The sequence below is a fragment of the Rhinopithecus bieti genome, unplaced genomic scaffold, assembly GCF_001698545.2.
Source record: "Rhinopithecus bieti isolate Rb0 unplaced genomic scaffold, ASM169854v2 scaffold_14454, whole genome shotgun sequence".
NCBI lineage: Eukaryota > Metazoa > Chordata > Mammalia > Primates > Cercopithecidae > Rhinopithecus > Rhinopithecus bieti.
In genome coordinates, this window is record NW_016808228.1 from 2,361,100 (window position 1) to 2,379,054 (window position 17,955).

The 17,955-nt window shown below is 40.4% G+C and overlaps 1 protein-coding gene across 1 annotated transcript in view; it reads right to left on the minus strand.

The window, feature by feature from the left end:
• MYO5A (myosin VA) overlaps positions 1–17,955 on the minus strand; it is a 228,597-nt gene that overhangs the window by 132,090 nt on the left and 78,552 nt on the right. The window contains 3 exon segments of the mRNA XM_017885963.1: positions 2,197–2,341; positions 4,552–4,723; positions 9,773–9,883. Coding sequence (XP_017741452.1) covers positions 2,197–2,341; positions 4,552–4,723; positions 9,773–9,883 — 428 coding nt within the window.

A 17,955-nucleotide genomic window follows, 5' to 3' on the forward strand; every position in this document is an offset into this window, starting at 1 on the left:
AAAAAAAAAAAAAAAAAAAAAAAAAAAAGACTACTACTTTCCAAAGAGTCATATAATTCTGTGAGCACTATACAATTTTCTGAGATTATTTTTAGAGTCTAGCCCTCCATGTGATTTTTTTCTCTGCCCAGTAGTTCTCAGGTTGTACTAAGTGGTGTTGAAACTGTACTGCAATGCTCTGATACTATACAAATCAGCTATTGGTAGATTTTTCCCTTATAGATGGAATTTTCTTAATTTTAAGCTTAAAAAATAATTTTTCTTAAGCTTTGAACACTAATTAGTATTTTATAGCAGAAGCTGGCATAATATGACATGTTTTATAGTGCTAACCTATGTTTAGTCATTTTATATTTAATACATTAATGTTTTATAATGTCAGACTAATTGAATTTGAAAACTGGTCTTCCTAGTTATGTGACTTTAGAAAAGTTACACAACTTCTCTGTGCTTCATTTTTCTCATTTGTAAAATGAAAATTAATAATAATACCAAATTCAGAAAGTTGCTATGAGAATAAAATTAGTTAATAAATGGAAAACAATTAAATAATGCCCTTCACAGAGCACATGTTAGCTGCTATTAGAAGTATCCACGTTAACATTATTTTATTATTAGAAGGGCATAATGATTTCTAGGGCTTTGTCACTGAAATAATTCTAAAATTCTGTCACATGCTGGACCAATCATGTATACTCTCCCTGGCTGGAGAGGAGAAAATAAAAACCTCTGCAGTATTAGTTTTCTTTCCACCTTATAAATTACTCGTGGATTTCCCATATTGTATTTATAACATGTTCTGCTTTATAGGCTGGAGAAATGAATTAAACTTAAGCTATTCTTCTACACACTCACAGTTTTATATTTTATTATGTTATTAAGAGCATAATCTAGTCTTGAAAGTAGCATTTTTCTCCCATTTTCCACCCTCAAAATTTTGGGGTTCCATGGTTAATATAAGAGACATTTTGCCAGGTGCGGTGGCTCACGCCTGTAATCCGATCACTTTGGGAGGCCAAGGCAGGTGGACCACGAGGTCAGGAGATCAAGACCATCCTGGCTAAAACGGTGAAACCCCATCTCTACTAAAAATACAAAAAATTAGCCGGGTGTGGTGGTAGGCGCCTGTAGTCCCAGCTACTCGGGAGGCTGAGGCAGGAGAATGGTGTGAACCTGGGGGGCGGGGCTTGCAGTGAGCCAAGATCGCCACTGCACTCCAGCCTGAGCGACACAGCAAAACTCCGTCTCAAAAAAGAAAAAAAAAGAGAGAGACATTTTGCAGATGCTGTTCAGGATAACTGATGCCCTATCATATCATACTAACATTAAAATTCACACTTTCAGTTGGGCATGGTAGTGCATGCCTGCAGTACCAACTACTAAGAAGGCTGAAGAAGGAGGACCACTTGAACCCAGGAGTTCAAGTCCAGCCTGGGCAATATAGCAAGACCCCATCTTGAAAGAAAAAAATTTCACACTTTCCTTAAGATTTAATTCCCTAGGATTCAGAAAGATTTTTTTTTACAGCTCCTAGGCCTTTAAGTTCTGGTCTATTACTCATTCACTGACTGACATTGGGTAGGTCACTACACTAATCCCCTCATCTGTAAAACATAACATCTGCATCTGTCTTTTCCTAGTCACAGGATCATGATGAAATTTCAAAGGCAGTTTTTAAAAACTCTATGTCCCTTTATAAATGTGAGGGTTTTTTTTGTTTTTCTTGGGTTGGTTGGTTGTTTTTGAGATGCAGTCCTGCTCTGTGGCCCAGGCTGGAGTGCAGTGGCACAATCTTGGCTCACAGAAACCTCCATCTCCCAGGTTCAAGTGATTCTCCTGCCTCAGCCTCCCAAGTAGCTGGGATTACAGCTACTGTAATTTTAGTAATTTTTGCAATTTTTGCAATTTTAGTAAAGGCAGAGTTTCGTGATGTTGGCCAGGCTAGTCTCGAACTCCTGACCTCAGGTGATCCGCCCACCTTGGCCTCCCAAAGTGCTGGGATCACAGGCATGAGCCACCGTGCCTGGCCCACTTTATTATTTAATAATAATCCAAGCCACCTGAGACAAACTTGTCAAGACTGCTTATTTAGTAATTATTTACAAGGTTGCCATTCACTTTAAAATATATGTGACTCAGCAAGAAGAAATTATCATATCTAATAGCCATAAAATAACAATGAAAGCTTCTACCAACCGGGCCATTTGCTTGTAAGCTTCTTCAGCTACTGCAAAGATATGTGGATCCATATCACCCATGTTCTGACCACTGTATGCATTAATAATATCTTCTCCATAAATAGGCAGCTGTTCATAGGGATTTATAGCTACTAGGACTATACCTGGGAATAGGGTGGGGACAAGAAAGAAAAGAAGTCAATGATACCCTAATGGGCATATCAAACTTAGTAAAGTCAGACTCACAGTTAACACAATCCTTCATTTCAATTTAGTTAATATTAAACCAATAAATTGAGGATCAAAATGTATCATAGCCTTTGCCTCTGAACCCATTATACATAGTTCTGCCTAAAACACCATTTAAAACTGGACTAGGGGCTTAAAATAATGTGGCAATGTTATAAGAACTTTAAATATCTTCATATATTTAATTCAAAAATTCCACTTTACTTCTACAATTTGTCCAAATGAAATAATTAGAAATTCATGCAAAGAGGTTCCCCCCCCCCCACAAAGATGTTTATCATAATGTTATCTGTAACAGTGAAAATGGAAACAAAATATTTAGGGCAAGGAGACTAGTTGAATGCATTCTGTTACATCCATATGATAGACTACTAAGCCACCACCAAAAATCATGTTTGTTTGTTTATTTTGAGACAGGATCTCACCCTGTCACCCAAGCTGGAGAGCAGTGGTACTGTCTCGGCTTACTACAGCCTAGACCTCCCTGGCTTATGCAGTCCTCTCACTTCAGCCTCCCAGGTAGCTGGGACTATGGACATGCAATACCATGCCTGGCTAGTTTTTGTATTTTTTTGTAGAGACAAGATTTTGCCATGTTGCCCAGGCTTGAACTCCTGGGCTCAAGTGATCTGCCTGCCTCAGCCTCCCAAGGTGCTGGGATTACAGGGTGAGCCACAGCACCTGGTCCAAATCATGTTTTTGAAGGATATTAAATGTCATAGGAAAATATAATACAAAACTATATATAGACTGATTCCAATTTTATATCAGCTTATACCTCTCATGCATATAAAGAAAAAGGATGTAAGTCAATATTAATACTGGCTATTTTTCAGTGGTGAGTTACATATAATTGTTTTTCCTTTTTTATACTTTTCTGTATCTCCTAATAATTTTTCAGTAGGTATATATTAACTTAATGAAGTCATTCATTCAACAAATGTTTATTCAGCTCCAACTACGTGTAAAGTCTTTTCTAAATGCTGAATTTACGACAGTAAACAAAACAAAACAAAAAGGCTAATCTTTACCCTCATGGAACTTAAATGCTGGTGGGAAATTCAGACAATTAACAAGATAAGTAAGAAAATATATATATAGATACACAATCACAGATTAAATAGTAAGGAAAAGAAGGCAAAAAATAATGCAGGGAAGAAAGACAGTAAGGAGGGGTTTCTGGCTTGATAGGGTGGCCAGACAAGACTTCACTGAGAAGGTAACACATGTGCAAGGAAAAAAAATGGAAGAAAAATAAAAATTGAGAAAAAGAAATAGTTACCAGTAAAGGAAAGTTAGTATCAATGATATAAAGGATGTCAATTATTTTAAGAAGAAAAGGTGGGTGTTCCTGTCTAAAACAGGAGAGTAATGAAGAAATCATGAACACTGAGTTGGGTATACCACATGAATGAATGGAAATCCAGATTTGAGCTTCAGAGGACAGAGTGATTAGTGAAAGAATGATAAGACGTCAGTGGAGAAAAAATAGCCAGAGGAAAGGGAGAAAATAAAAGATAAGAACAAACTGAGAAAGAGAGAAAAAAGAAGGAAAGCTGGAGAAGGGGGAAATGAACACAAACATACATGTGGAAGCTTTATTTCTTGGAGAGATAAAAATCACCATGAGCTGGGTGGCTGGCAGCTAACACCGCAATGAACAGAGGCCCAGGCAAGCAGGAGTGAGCAAGACGAATCACCAGAGTCAAGTTAGTTCTGCATGGCGAGTAACTGACCACAAGATAACACTAAATCTCTTGAACCTGCTCCAAAGATAAGTCCTTGGACATCTACTCTTCGTGTAGTAGTTTTTGGAAGAGAAGAAAATAACTGGTGAATTTGGCACTAAATCTGACATATGACTTCCGTGAGGGGAAAAATTTCCAAAAGACAGGCCCAGTCTTTTTTACTTTTAGCAAAATTATGTAAGCTCACAAGTGAGCTCACTCAGCATAAATGCAACTTGGCTAATAAATACTGGTAAATCTTTCAGATAATGCTCAAGTGATTTTGTCTCTTAGAGAAAATCCAACCACAGCCTGCTTTCCCCATGTACAATATTTCCATGGCTACATCCATTAGAGGAAAGAGTCCACAGTCTATTCAGAAAGCAAAGCATACTTACCACAATATGTATAAATAAGTTTGGAATCAATAAAGCGGACTCTGAGATTATGGAGCACAGCAGGCTCATGAAGATAGCTGAGGGCTGTGAGGTCATTTTCACCAACAAGTATGTCAGGATTTCGTAAATGAGGCAGCTCCTTGGTCTTTGGATCTAGACGGTATTCCAAATCCTGAAAATGCACAAGGCACAGAATCTAGATAAATTATGGCAATGACTATGAAAAAGAGCCATGAATTTTGCTCACTTCCTATTCCTGATTTGCTTCTCAGCTATCAAATGCATTATTTTCCTAGCACCTTCCAATATCGCAGCTCCTTGGTCTTTGGATCTAGACGGTATTCCAAATCCTGAAAATGCACAAGGCACAGAATCTAGATAAATTATGGCAACAACTATGAAAAAGAGCCATGAATTTTGCTCACTTCCTATTCCTGATTTGCTTCTCAGCTATCAAATGCATTATTTTCCTAGCACCTTCCAATATCACAGAAACTGGTGGAGATAGAAAACAGTATGAATTGTATTTTCATCAGACATACTAACTTGTATTAACAATTTTTGCTAATATAGTTTGAAAAGTTATAGCCTAGACCTTTTTCACCCACCTACGGAATCAGAAGTTTTAAATTTTAAATACGTTTCTCTCCTCCATCCCCTTTTACCTATAAAAAAGTGGCAGAAAATATAAAAGAGTGGTCAAGAGCTTGACTCTAGGATCAGATTGACCTGGATTCAAATCCTAATACTAATACTTACTTTTTATGTGGTTTTGAATTACAGTATTTAACCCAAATCCCTCCTTTGTAAAAGGAGCTAACAGGGTTGTAGTAAAATGTAAATGAGGCAAGTCTGGCATGTGGTAAGTACTTACGAACCCCTAAACCACGAGTCCCAAGAATCCCCTGAAATTATGTGCAACACTCTGTGTATGTGCACATGTGTGAAAAAGTACAAGAAAATTTTTTGAGGCAAGACAATTCATAGTTTTCATTAGATTTTTGTTTTGTTTTGCTTTTTTTCTGTGCATAAGCTGATTCATTCATCAGAGTTAGGCTGGGTGCGGTGGCTCACACCTGTAATTACAGTACTTTGGGAGGCCAAGGTGGGCAGATAAACTGAGGTCAGGAGTTCGAGACCAGCCTGGCCAACATGGCAAAACTCCGTCTTTATTAAAAATACAAAAACTGGCCACGTATGGTGGCTCATGCCTGTAATCCCAACACGTTGGGAGGCCAAGGTGTGTGAATCACCTGAGGTCAGGAGTTCGAAACCAACCTGGCCAACATGGTGAAACCCCATCTCTACTAAAAACATGAAAATTAGCCAGGCGTGCCAGGCCTGGTGGCTCACTCCTGTAATCCCAGCACTTTGGGAGGCCGAGGCAGGTGGATCACGAGGTCAGGAGATCGAGACCATCCTGGCTAACACAGAGAAACCCCATCTCTACTAAAAATACAAAAAATTAGCCAGGCATAGTGGCGGGAGCCTGTAGTCCCAGCTACTTGGGAGGCTGAGGCAGGAGAACGGCATGAACCCAGGAGGTGGAACTCGCAGTGAGCTGAGATTGCGCCACTGCATTCCAGCCTGGGTGACAAAGTGAGACTCCATCTCAAAAAAAAAAAAAATTAGCCAGGCATGGTGGTGGGCACCTATAATTCCAGCTACTTGGGAGGCTGAGGCAGGAGAATCACTTGAACCCTGGAGGCGAAGGTTCCAGTGAGCCAAGATCACGCTGCTGCACTCTAGTCTGGGTGACAGAGCAAGACTCCATCTCAACAAAAACAAAACCAAAACAAAACAAAACAAAAATGACATTTTAATGGGGTTCCTGGTCCCAAAAGTTAACAAGCACTATTCACTTAATTTTTAATAGAGATGGGGTCTCACTATGTTGCCCAGGCTGATCTTGAACTCCTGGGCTCAAGGGATCCTCCCACATTGGCCTCCCAAATGCTGGCATTACAGGTGTGAGTGACCACTACTAGCCATTACTCACTTTAAAGTCATGGGAATATGGCTTTATGGCACAACCAACCATGAATATTGTCACTTAACTATATATTAAGGGGCAAATAACACAGGATAAGTGAATAGGAATAAAAATTCAATTTAGTTGTAGGGAGTGACAAGGTTTTATAAAAAGCCAGTTTTGTTAATACTGAAAATATATACAGAGGTCAAATAGTCAAATCATATTTGAATGAATTATGCTAAAGGAGAGAAAAATTAACAATTTACCCCTTAGCATTTCTTGCTGCCTGCTTATCAGAGAATATCACCCTTGCCTGGGGCTGACTGGTCCTTGCATTGGCCCTGTAAATACACAATTGTCTGTTCTGGTGTTAGCCAGAAGACTCCAGAATGGTAGAAGGGCAACGCAGAGCTCTTTTCTCAGTCTTCATTACAGGGTGGGGTTGTGGCGAGTGTGGAGAGGAGCTAAAACTGAAATATTAGAGAAGACACTAATTTGAAAGGTAGAGAAGACCTGTAACATCCTCACAGAAATTTCTTTCTTGGAGTTAGGCTTTCAATGAATATAATCTGCTTCTCTGGAATCAATGGACATCATTAAATAAATATACTCTCCTACTATTACAAAAGCCATGCTTTCTCTATTGTAATCTAGGACCCTAAGTGACTCTAGTTTCTAAAAAGAGAATGATTCTTGAATAGTTAGTGAATTTTATAGAGTTTATTCTTCTTGTTTGACCCCTGTCCCTATTCTTGCTTTTATTAAAGGTATGTATCATTCTATTTCTATATTTTTAAAAAATACTAAGGATTAATAAAATTAAACATAGACAGTGTACTCTGGTTGGCAAATCTGCTTCTCATAGGGGTATGGATTAGCAATTCTGAAATAACTTTACATATGTAATGAATAAGTAATATATTAAAGATAACGAAAACCAAAGAGAGAAGTTATAGTATACATAATCAAAGGAAGAATAATAGCATGAACCTGGTGGCATTGGACTGGAGAAAAAAGGATCCTTATTAACTCACGGGTTTTACTTTTTAAAAGAAGGTCAAGGCTGGGTGCAATGGCTCACGCCTGTAATCCCAGCACTTTGGGAGGCCAAGGTGGGTGGATCACTTGAGGTCAGGAGTTCGAGACCAGCCTGGTCAACATGGTAAAACCCTGTCTCTACTAAAAACACAGAAATTAGCCAGGCATGGTGGCACGTGCCTGTAATCCCACCTACTCAGGAAGCTGAGGCACAAGAATCATTTGAACCTGGGAGGGGAGGCGGAGGTCGCGGTGAGCAGAGATTGTAGACTCCATCTCAAAAAAAAAAAAAAGGTCAAGTGCGTAGCTAATGCCTTTAATCCCAGCACTTTGGGAGGATGAGGTAGAAGGACTGCTTGAGCCCAGCAGTTCAAGACCAGCCTGGGCAACACAGCAAGACATCCATCTCTAAAAACACATTATATATATATAATATGTATATACAAACACATACATACACATGTAAACATAAAGCAAGTATAGATGGTTGAGTATACATTAGTATAGTATGCATACATATTAGTATCTATCTATCTATCCATGTATATATTTTTCTAGCTCTGTATGCTAAGAGGGCCTAGAAGTGGTGTCATCTCAATAGCAACGAGCACACCTAGTGCTCAGATCTTGGTTGTCAAATACTATCCTCCAATATAAGGTATCAGGGCTGGGAAAGGGGAAATACAGGGTAAGTGTCTTGGGGTACCAGGAGAAGTGCTATATCTTTTTAAAAAAAAAAAAAAAAAGCCAGGCACAGTGGCTCATGCCTACAATCCCAGCACTTTAGGAGGCTGAGGTGGGAGGACTGCTTGAGCCAGGAGTTCCAGACTAGCCTGGACAATGTATTGAGACTCCATCTCTACTAAAAAAATTTAAAAATTAGCCAGGCATGGTAGCTTATGCCTGTGGTTCTAGCCACTAGGGAGGCTGAGCTTGGGAGCCATGATCAAGCCACTGCACTCCAGCCTGGGTGACAGACTGAGATCCTGTCTCAAAAAAAATTAAAAAGGATAGGGACCTGTCAAAAAAGGCAAAGGACCCAATCTAAGAGAGATCTCAATGACCAAAGCTGGAAAAATTTAACTGATAAAATAAGTAATGATAGTAATGAAGAATAGAAGAAATACCCATGAGTCCATAATAAATACATGATTAAATTAATAAATAAATGGGACAGAAGAAACAGTACTTCCTTCCCTATAGAATTCTAGTTAATAAGTATACAAGGAAGGAAAGAAATGGAGAATCACCACTAGAACACAACAATACTTGCTGCAGGCAAGACACAGTAATGAACACTGGGCAAATATTAGCAGACAAAGTTTAAGGAGAAGCAGGATATATGAGTGGCCTCAAAATATCTGCCCCAACACAGTGACATTCACTAATTACAAAGGGAAAACAGTAACTTTACAGTGGATAACATGGCAGACATCACCTTAAGCAACTGCTCATGACCAGTAATCTGCAAAACTCCAATGTAGTCAAATAGTATAAGCACTCATCTTAGAGTCATCTGTGTTCAAATCTCTCTTCAAATTCCAAAAGCCACTTCCTGGCTGTGTGACCTTGAGCAAAACTACCTAAGGTCTCTGAGGTTTGGCTTTCTTATTTGGAAAACAGTGATTATTTCACCTGCCAACCCATAGGGTTGGTGTGAAACTTAACATAAGAAAATCCACTCCAAAGTGCCGAACATTTTGCCTAACACAGAGCAGATGACCAATAAATGTTAAATAAGTTAATTCCCTAGTTTGGTATTCAATGCCCTCCTAATTGGCCGAATTCTTCCCTGCCTTCATCCCAACTAGTGTCTTCCCCTCAGTTTTGCTCTCCATGCTGCCACCAATGAGTCTTCTCTAAGACCTGGCAATATGCCTCTTTTTAAAAACACTACAAGCACTCCCCATAGCACACCAGTTTAAATGCAAGAGTTTTAGGATTAGATATGAATCTAAACCTGATAATCATAATAAATTCATAGGTCAAAATAAAAGCTTTTAAAAGTATCTGCTATTTTCACTAATCTATGCCATTAAAAATGCTATCAGGATAGAAAATTGAGTTTGCCATTTTACTAATTTAGTAAGTAAAATTCTAGGTAAGTTCAAAATTTAACGTCCATTGAGAGTTTACTTCACAGTAAACTTACTCTTTTGAACTCCCTTCACTTTATGCCAATGATGACAAATGAAAGTGAGATCTCACCTTTCCTTCCTCGAGGTGAAGTAGCAGGACTTTATCTCCTGGCTTATAATCTTTGAGCAGCTCTGCTGACTTCCAGACTTCCTCTGGATCAGGTATCCAAACCCTGGCAAACTAGAAGACAAAAAGAAAAAAATTTAAACTAGCAAATCAATTATTTTACTATAATATGCAAACATATAACTATTTATAATTAAACAATTTATGAAAAAAGAAATCTTGGCCAATATGAAATCTCCTTTTTTTTTTTTGAGACAGAGTTAAGCTCTTGTCACCCAGGCTGGAGTGCAGTGGCCCGATCTTAGCTCACAGCAACCTCCGAATCCTGGGTTCAAGCAATTCTCCTGCCTCAGCCTCCTGAGTAGCTGGAATTATAGGCGCCTGCCACCACGCTCAGCTAATTTTTGTATTTCTAATAAAGACAGAGTTTCGCCATGTTGGCCAAGCTGGTCTCCAAACTCCTGACCTCAAGTGATCCACCCGCCTTGGCCTCCCAAAGTGCTAGGATTACAGATGTGAGCCACCATGCCCGGATGAAATTTACTTTTTAAATTAGTAAACAAAAAATATTTTAGCCCTCATAGCACCACCATTCCCAGATTATACAAAAAGTGTGTTCTGACAAAACAGTTATGATCAGAGCTTGACTTTGCTTTATTCAGTAAATGCCACCTGAAAGTATAATTTTAGGTTAAAATGTACACATAAGATCTATTTTTGAAGCTATGGTGTTGTGGTTCTGACAGTTTCAATAGCTCAGACATCTTTTTATGGCTGAGTTTACAATATGGAATTTTTTTTTTTTCTTTTGAGACAGACTCTCGCTCTGTTGCCCAGGCTGGAGTGCAGTGGCACAATCTTGGCTCAATGCCACCTCTGCCTCCCAGGTTCAAGCGATTCTCCTGCCTCAGCCTCACGAGTAGCTGGGACTACAGGCATGTGCCACTGTGCCCAGCAAACTTTTGTATTTTTAGTAGAGACGGGGTTTCACCGTGTTGGCCAAGCTGGTCTCGAACTCCTGACCTCATGATCCAAAGTGCTGGGATTACAGGCATGAGCCACCATGCCCAGCCCACAGTTTGGATTTTTTATTGTAGTTTGCATCCTGTGCTCCGCAAAGCCTTAACGATTTCTCAGATATCCCTCAGGAGCCATCACAGTAGGAGAAGAGGAGAATAAAAATAACAAATTTTAAAACTGAAAAGCACTGTTGTTCAGCATTTTGCCTTCATTATTTTATAAAGATGAGTGGGAAATGGTAAAAATGGCACAGTCAGTCACTAATAAACTTAGCTCCTGCAGCCTCAACACCATGAAAAAGGCATGGTAATCATCAGGGATTCCTAAAGCAGCAAATATTTTGGCTCAACTAGACACTCTCTAGACATAAGCCAGAAGATTATGTGGTCAATTTTGAAGAAAAAGAACAAAATATACTAACATGCATAAATCTTTCAAATACCTCATTGAAGAAGTGTTTTATGTGCTTGGACTCTCTGGGAAGAAATTTCCCTTTAAAACACACATAACACTAAACCTAAATGCCCATTTTCATGAACAAATCACATATGAAAACAGGAATCCTAGATTCAGCCAGCAAAGGAAAGACATGATACAATCAATCATGGCTGGCATGGGCCAGACTGAACCCAGTCTCTGGCCTGTATCTGTATCCTCATTTCATGTAAATTCACCTCTAGATTTCATTTTTAACAATGATCAGGGTACTAATTTACTTGGAGCTTTGAGAAGGAACATCTGGATTTGAGTATGTTAAATGTGGGGCAACTTCCCAAAGAATTGTGATAATGTAATGACTATTCTAAGTACTGGGCACAAAGTTCTGGAAGCTTGTAACAAGGTCATTCCCAAGAACAAGAGAAATCTATATGACCCGGTGATGAACTTATAGATAAGAGAAAGCGAAAAGAAAGTGGGTGAACGAAAGTACAGGTAGATCTGAGATTCAAGATAATTTAAATTAAACGTCTCCTGTAAGAAAAACATTTCAGCAGGCCATGCCACTGTCCTGGATATTATGTTAACCTCTTCTTTTTTTTTTTTTTTTTTTTTTTGAGACGGAGTCTCACTTTGTCACCCAGGCTGGAGTGCAGTGGCGCAGTCTCGGCTTACTGCAACCTCCGCCTCCTGGGTTCAAGCGATTCTCTTGCCTCAGCCTCCCGAGTAGCTGGGACTATAGGCACATGCAACCACGCCCAGCTAATTTTTTTATATTTTTAGTAGAGACAGGGTTTCACCTGTTAGCCAAGATGGTCTCGATCTCCTGACCTCATGATCCGCCTGCCTTGGCCTCTCAAAGTGCTGGAATTACAGGCATGAGCCACCGTGCCCAGTCGATGTTAACCTCTTTCCTGACAAATATTTTCAAGCCTTCCTATTAGGAAGCTGCTGTGGTATATTGCCGTAGTTTCCAAACTACCAGATTTCATGGCTGGTAAAATTTTTTTTTCAAGTTTGGGGACTGATACAAGGTTATTAACTAACTTTTAGTCTTGACAAGTAAGATTACAAAACCATTAATTACTGGCAGCACTTATAGACAAGTAGAGGCTAAGGCCCTCACACTCAGCACAGGCAACATAAATACCAATCTACTATCTAATATCACCATCGTTTTATAAAATGAAGGACATTTTAACAAGAAAACAGTAGGACAAATAGCCATCATAGTTTTTTGGTTTTCTGTTTTTCGGACACGGAGTTTTGCTCTTGTTGCCCAGGTCGGCTCACTACAGCCTCCACTTACGGGGTTCAAGCAATTCTCCTGCCTCAGCCTCCAAAGCAGCTGGGATTACAGGTGCCCACCACCACGCCCAGCTACTTTTTTGTTGTTGTTTATTTTTAGTAGAGACGGGGTTTCGCCATGTTGGCCAGGCTGGTCTCAAACTCCTGGCCTCAGAGAGTGATCTTCCCACCTTGGCCTCCTAAAGTGCTGGGATTACAGGCCTGGCCATCACAGTTAACACACAAATCCCTTACCATGGTCTACAAAGTCCTTCATGTCCTGTCCTTTCCTTCCCCTGCCAACCTCTAAGCCGGAGCCATGCAGATCTTATTTTAGTTCTTCAGGAACACAATTTTGTTTGCTCCTGTCTCTAGACCCTGGCCCTTGTTAATTCCTCTATAATGTACTTCTCCCAGATCTGCTTATGCCTGCCTCCTTCTCACTTACATGACAGCTCAAATGTAAACCTCTTCAGAGAGAAGGAATCTTCAGAAAGATTCCCAGATCTTTCTAGCTGAAATCAATCCAAACTACAATTACCGTTCTCCATTTTACATTCTTCAGCGCTCTTATTCACTATCTGAAATCACTTGCTGTTATGTTGCTTATTTACTTATTTACTGTCTCTCTTCCTTCATTAGAACATAAGTTCTGTGTCTGTGTTGTTCAACACCGCAGGAAGTACTTAGAAGAGTACCTGACACACAGCTGGTGCTTGGTAAGAATTTATCAAAAGAAGATCAGAATAAAAGGTATCTCTTTAAATTGAATATAAGTAGTATGATTAAAAGTTCACTCAATTGCTTTAATTTTCTCTTATTATTATCAACACATACAAACTTTTCATCTAAACAGTTTACAGAGGAAAGAGTATGGAACTACACTATGGGTTCTAGACCCAGGGCTACCGGATGGGCCTTGGCCTTTATTTCAGGCAACAATAAAATGAGGATGACAACAATAGTCTTCCAGTTTATTGCAAAGGCTTACACACATAGAAACTTCATGAAAAGCATAAACCAATATATAAGTACAGGGTGGGGTTGTTACTGTTTTTTCCCATAGGAGGTGATTTCTAATGTCAAATATCAAACATGTCACTGAAATTTGTTTTACAACTTTTTTCCCAGGTACACAGTCCATAAACTGAGTAATATCTGTACATATCACTAAAACCTTACTCATGCAATAAATATTTCTATGTACTAACTGCTCCCAATTTGAAGCTTATTTACAAAGACAACATTTTTGTAGCTTTCTCTAGAAGGCATTACTGGTTCCAGAAAAGATACATAAATATAAAGAGATTAAGAGTCAGGATGGGCACGGTGGCTCATGCCTGTAAACCCAGCTCTTTGGCAGGCCGAGGCAGGTTGATCTCTTGAGCTCAGGAGTTGGAGACCAGCCTGACCAACATGGTGAAACCCCACCTCTACTAAAAATACAAAAATTAGCCAGGCATGGTGGCTCATGCCTGTAATCCCAGCTCCTCAGGAGGCTGAAGTGGGAGGATCACTTGAGCCCAGGAGGTGGAGGTTGCAGTGAGCTAAGATCACGTCACTGCACTCCAGTCTGGGCAACAGAGTGAGACTCCATCTCAAAAAAAAAAAAAAAAGAGAGAGAGAGATTCAGAATCATGAAACGACCTATTACCTTGACTGATGAAAATACAAAAAAGGAAAATGTGTCCAAGTGAGTTTGTAAAAGCATGACTGACCAGTGCCTAAACATGAGGAGACTTTAAATCTAGAAAGCGCCTTCATGCTCTGTGTCAGTAGGGAGCTCCAGCTCAGATTTCCACAAGTATTTTGCAAAGAGTAGATACTTTGCCAAAGACCAGATTTCCAAGGGCTAGATGTTAACAACACTTACAGATAAGCAGTGGAGTCTAAGGCCCTCACATTCACCAAAAGCAAGATATTTAAACACTGAACACCACTCTCATAACCAACTTCCTCTTTATCTTAGCTTTACCTCTGGGGAAAGCATCCAAGGAGAAATAGGTCAGAAACCATTATATTATTACCACTGCCTTTCTGTGTTTCTTTTCCATGTGTTTCTTAACCAATGAGATCAGTGACTGCAGAAACAACTATGCCTGAGGGGGTCAATTTGAGGATATATACCTTAGATGCTGAAACTGGGAAATCTCAACCTGACACGCCACTTCCTACTGCCTTTGTCACTTCCAACCCTGCCTCCCACTCTTCCCCCAGGCCGCGACACAAATACACAGGGCAGGAATAGAACTAAATTTGTCCAGTCACATCCAGTGAGAAGACTGAGGGAAGGCAGGCAAGAAGACAAGGCCACTGGAACGCATGAGAAACCTAGAAATAGGACACAGTGTGAGTCGGGCAGGAATCAGAAACAAGGATAGACACTGCCCACTAAGTCTGCAGAAGGCCCTCCTGATGAAAAAGAAGCAGTTAGAAAACGATAACCCTGGCCAAAGTGAATCAAACTGGACACAGCCCCCAGCAAGGCAAGGGAAGGCCCCTGTTGAAAGACAGGACTAGCTGGATTTCCTAGGCGGACTAAGAATCCCTAAGCCTAGCTGGGAAGGTAACCACATCCACCTTTAAACACGGGGCTTGCAACTTAATTCACACCCGACCAATCAGAGAGCGCACTAAAATGTTAATTAGTCAAAAACAGGAGGTAAAGAAATAGCCAATCGTCTATCACCTAAGAGCACAGTGGGAGGGACAAGGATCGGGATATAAACCCAGGCATTCCAGCCAGCAATGGCTACCCTCTTTGGCTCCCCTCCCCTTTGTATGGGAGCTCTGTCTTCACTCTATTAAATCCTGCAACTGCACTTTCTTTTGGTTCGTGTTTGTTACGGCTCAAGCTGAGCTTTAGCTCGCCGTCCACCACTGCTGTTTGCCTCCGTCGCAGACCGGTGGCTGACTTCCATCCCTCCAGATCCGGCAGGGTGTCTGCTGTGCTCCTGATCCAGCCAGGCGCCCACTGCCGCTCCCAATCGGACAATGGCTTGCCATTGTTCCTACACGGCTAAGTGCCTGGGTTCGTCCTGATCGAGCTGAACACTAGTCACTGGGTTCCACGGTTCTCTTCTGTGACCCGCGGCTACTAATAGAGCTATAACACTCACCACATGGCCCAAGATTCCATTCCTTAGAATCCGTGAGGACAAGAACCCCAGGTCAGAGAATATGAGGCTTGCCACCATCATGGAAGCGGCCTGCTGCCATTTTGGAAGCTGCCCGCCACCATCTTGGGAGCTCTGGGAGCAAGGACCCCCTGGTAACACTGTCATGTAACTGGATTCTGTCATGATTAGCTAACAAAGGGTTAGGCTCTCTTTCAGTGATCCCCGTTTCCGCTCTCTTTCAGTGATTCCTGTTTCCTCTTCTCCACTCACACTACTCTAGATCTAGTCCCTCATTATCTTGTGAGAGTCTCTCAAACATCTCACTTATGCTACCTGAGACCTTATTTTAGTTATTCATGAATCTACCTACCTTCCATACCAGACTATATACTCTTTCAAAGCTATCTTTGAATCCCCTCTGAAGTCAACCAAGTTCCTGGCCCATAGTTTGTGGGCAGCACATATATGTTGATTTTATTTAAGACTGAGATAAGGCAAGGCAAGGAAGAGAGATGAGAAAAATTGGAAACATTCCACAGGCTTAGCTCAGGATTTTCCATGAAGCCATACCAGAGTTTGAGGCCACCAAACAGGGTTGGGACAGGGCATGAATCAGAGGCTTAGAGAAGAGAGATTCATGAAGTAGTAGGTAAAGAAAGAGTAAATAATGATGTAGAAACTGGTAGGAGAAGGAAAAAGAAGAGCCTGAGAATTGAGGTACTGTGATTAAAGAAAAAAGCCTAGGGGAGGGAAAAATGAGAAAATAAACCTAAATTACATAAAACTTAAGCACATAAAGATTCGTGACAATTCAAATGAACCACTTGATAAAAAATGAGAATAAGAATAAAATGAAGATGGACTAAATTTTATAATAGTTAAAATCTGATAAAATAATGCTAACACAGATTTAACCTGCATAACAGCTTGCAAGGAAAATAAAAGACATCTGTCCTTCCACAATACAATTTAATGAGGCCTGCCTGGCAGCATGAGGAATTTTGACAGAGTCTAAAAGAGCACTAGAAAGCCAGGTTCAAGGGACATGCTGGCACTGGTACATGCCAGAGAGGGGCACCAGTGTTGGCTCACCTAGCACTGCCCTTGCACCTTCTTAGGGGTTACACCGAGACTTGCACGTTTAAGGAGGCACCAGTCTTTTTTTTTTTTTTGAGATGGAGTCTCGCTCTGTTGCCCAGGCTGGAGTGCAGTGGCATAATCTCCACTCACTGCTACCTCTGCTTCCCAGGTTCAAGTGATTCTCCTGCCTCAGCCTCCCAAGTAGCTGGGATTACAGGCATGCCCCGCAACACCTGGCTAATTTTTGTATTATTAGTTGAGACGAGGTTTCGCCATGTTGGCCAGGCTGGTCTTGAACCCCTGACCTCAGGTGATCTGCCCACCTCGGCCTCCCAAAGTGCTAGGATTACAGGCATGAGTCACTGCGCCTGGCCCACCAGTCATCTTTCTTTCGGTATCTTACCACAATGACAACACTGAAGAGGCCCTTGATTGATGCAGATGACTCACTGGAAGTTTTGCTAACTTGCGGTTTGTCTGTCAAGTAACACTGAGGGTGTGGGCACCAAAAGCAGTTGCTTCTGATGCCCCAGACACTTTGGGAACAAGACTAACAGCACTAACAGAGTAAACTGAGCAAGACCTAAAGAATTTGACCCATATGATTCTCTCTTCTCCCCCTAACTCCCATATACATTGTTTGCTTTATAGCACATGTGCACATCTTTATTAGCTTCTGTATTAAATCATGAGCAGCTTGGCAATTCGGAATCTGCCATGGCTCACTTTTGATAGCCCATTGTGAATGTTTGCAAAAATGAGTGCTTTATGTCACAATTCAAACAGGCCTATTACAAAAACTAAGTGCTCCTCTGTGCTTCGAACTAAAGCAGGAAAGAAATCCTGAAATGTCACTCCCTCCTCTGAAACCTGACATTAATGTGGATGTTCCATATGATTACTAAATAATTCATATAGCCCTTAGAATGTGTTTTTGGCATAAAAAAATCAGGAACTACTATTCTAAAAGGACATGATGAGCTCTCCAGAAAAAAGGAAACAAAAATTATTAAAGAAACAAATTGCCCCTCTTAGTAATGGTATATTTTGTATTTTTTAATTTGTTATGAAATATATGAGATGTGTCTGTGTGTGTCTGTCTGTATGTGTATACATAGATAATCTGCTGAATGAAAGAATGATGTAATGAACTTCCATATGCCCACCATTTAGGTTCAGAAGTAGAACATTACTTATACTATTGAGGCCCCTTGATGGAATATATATATATATATATATATA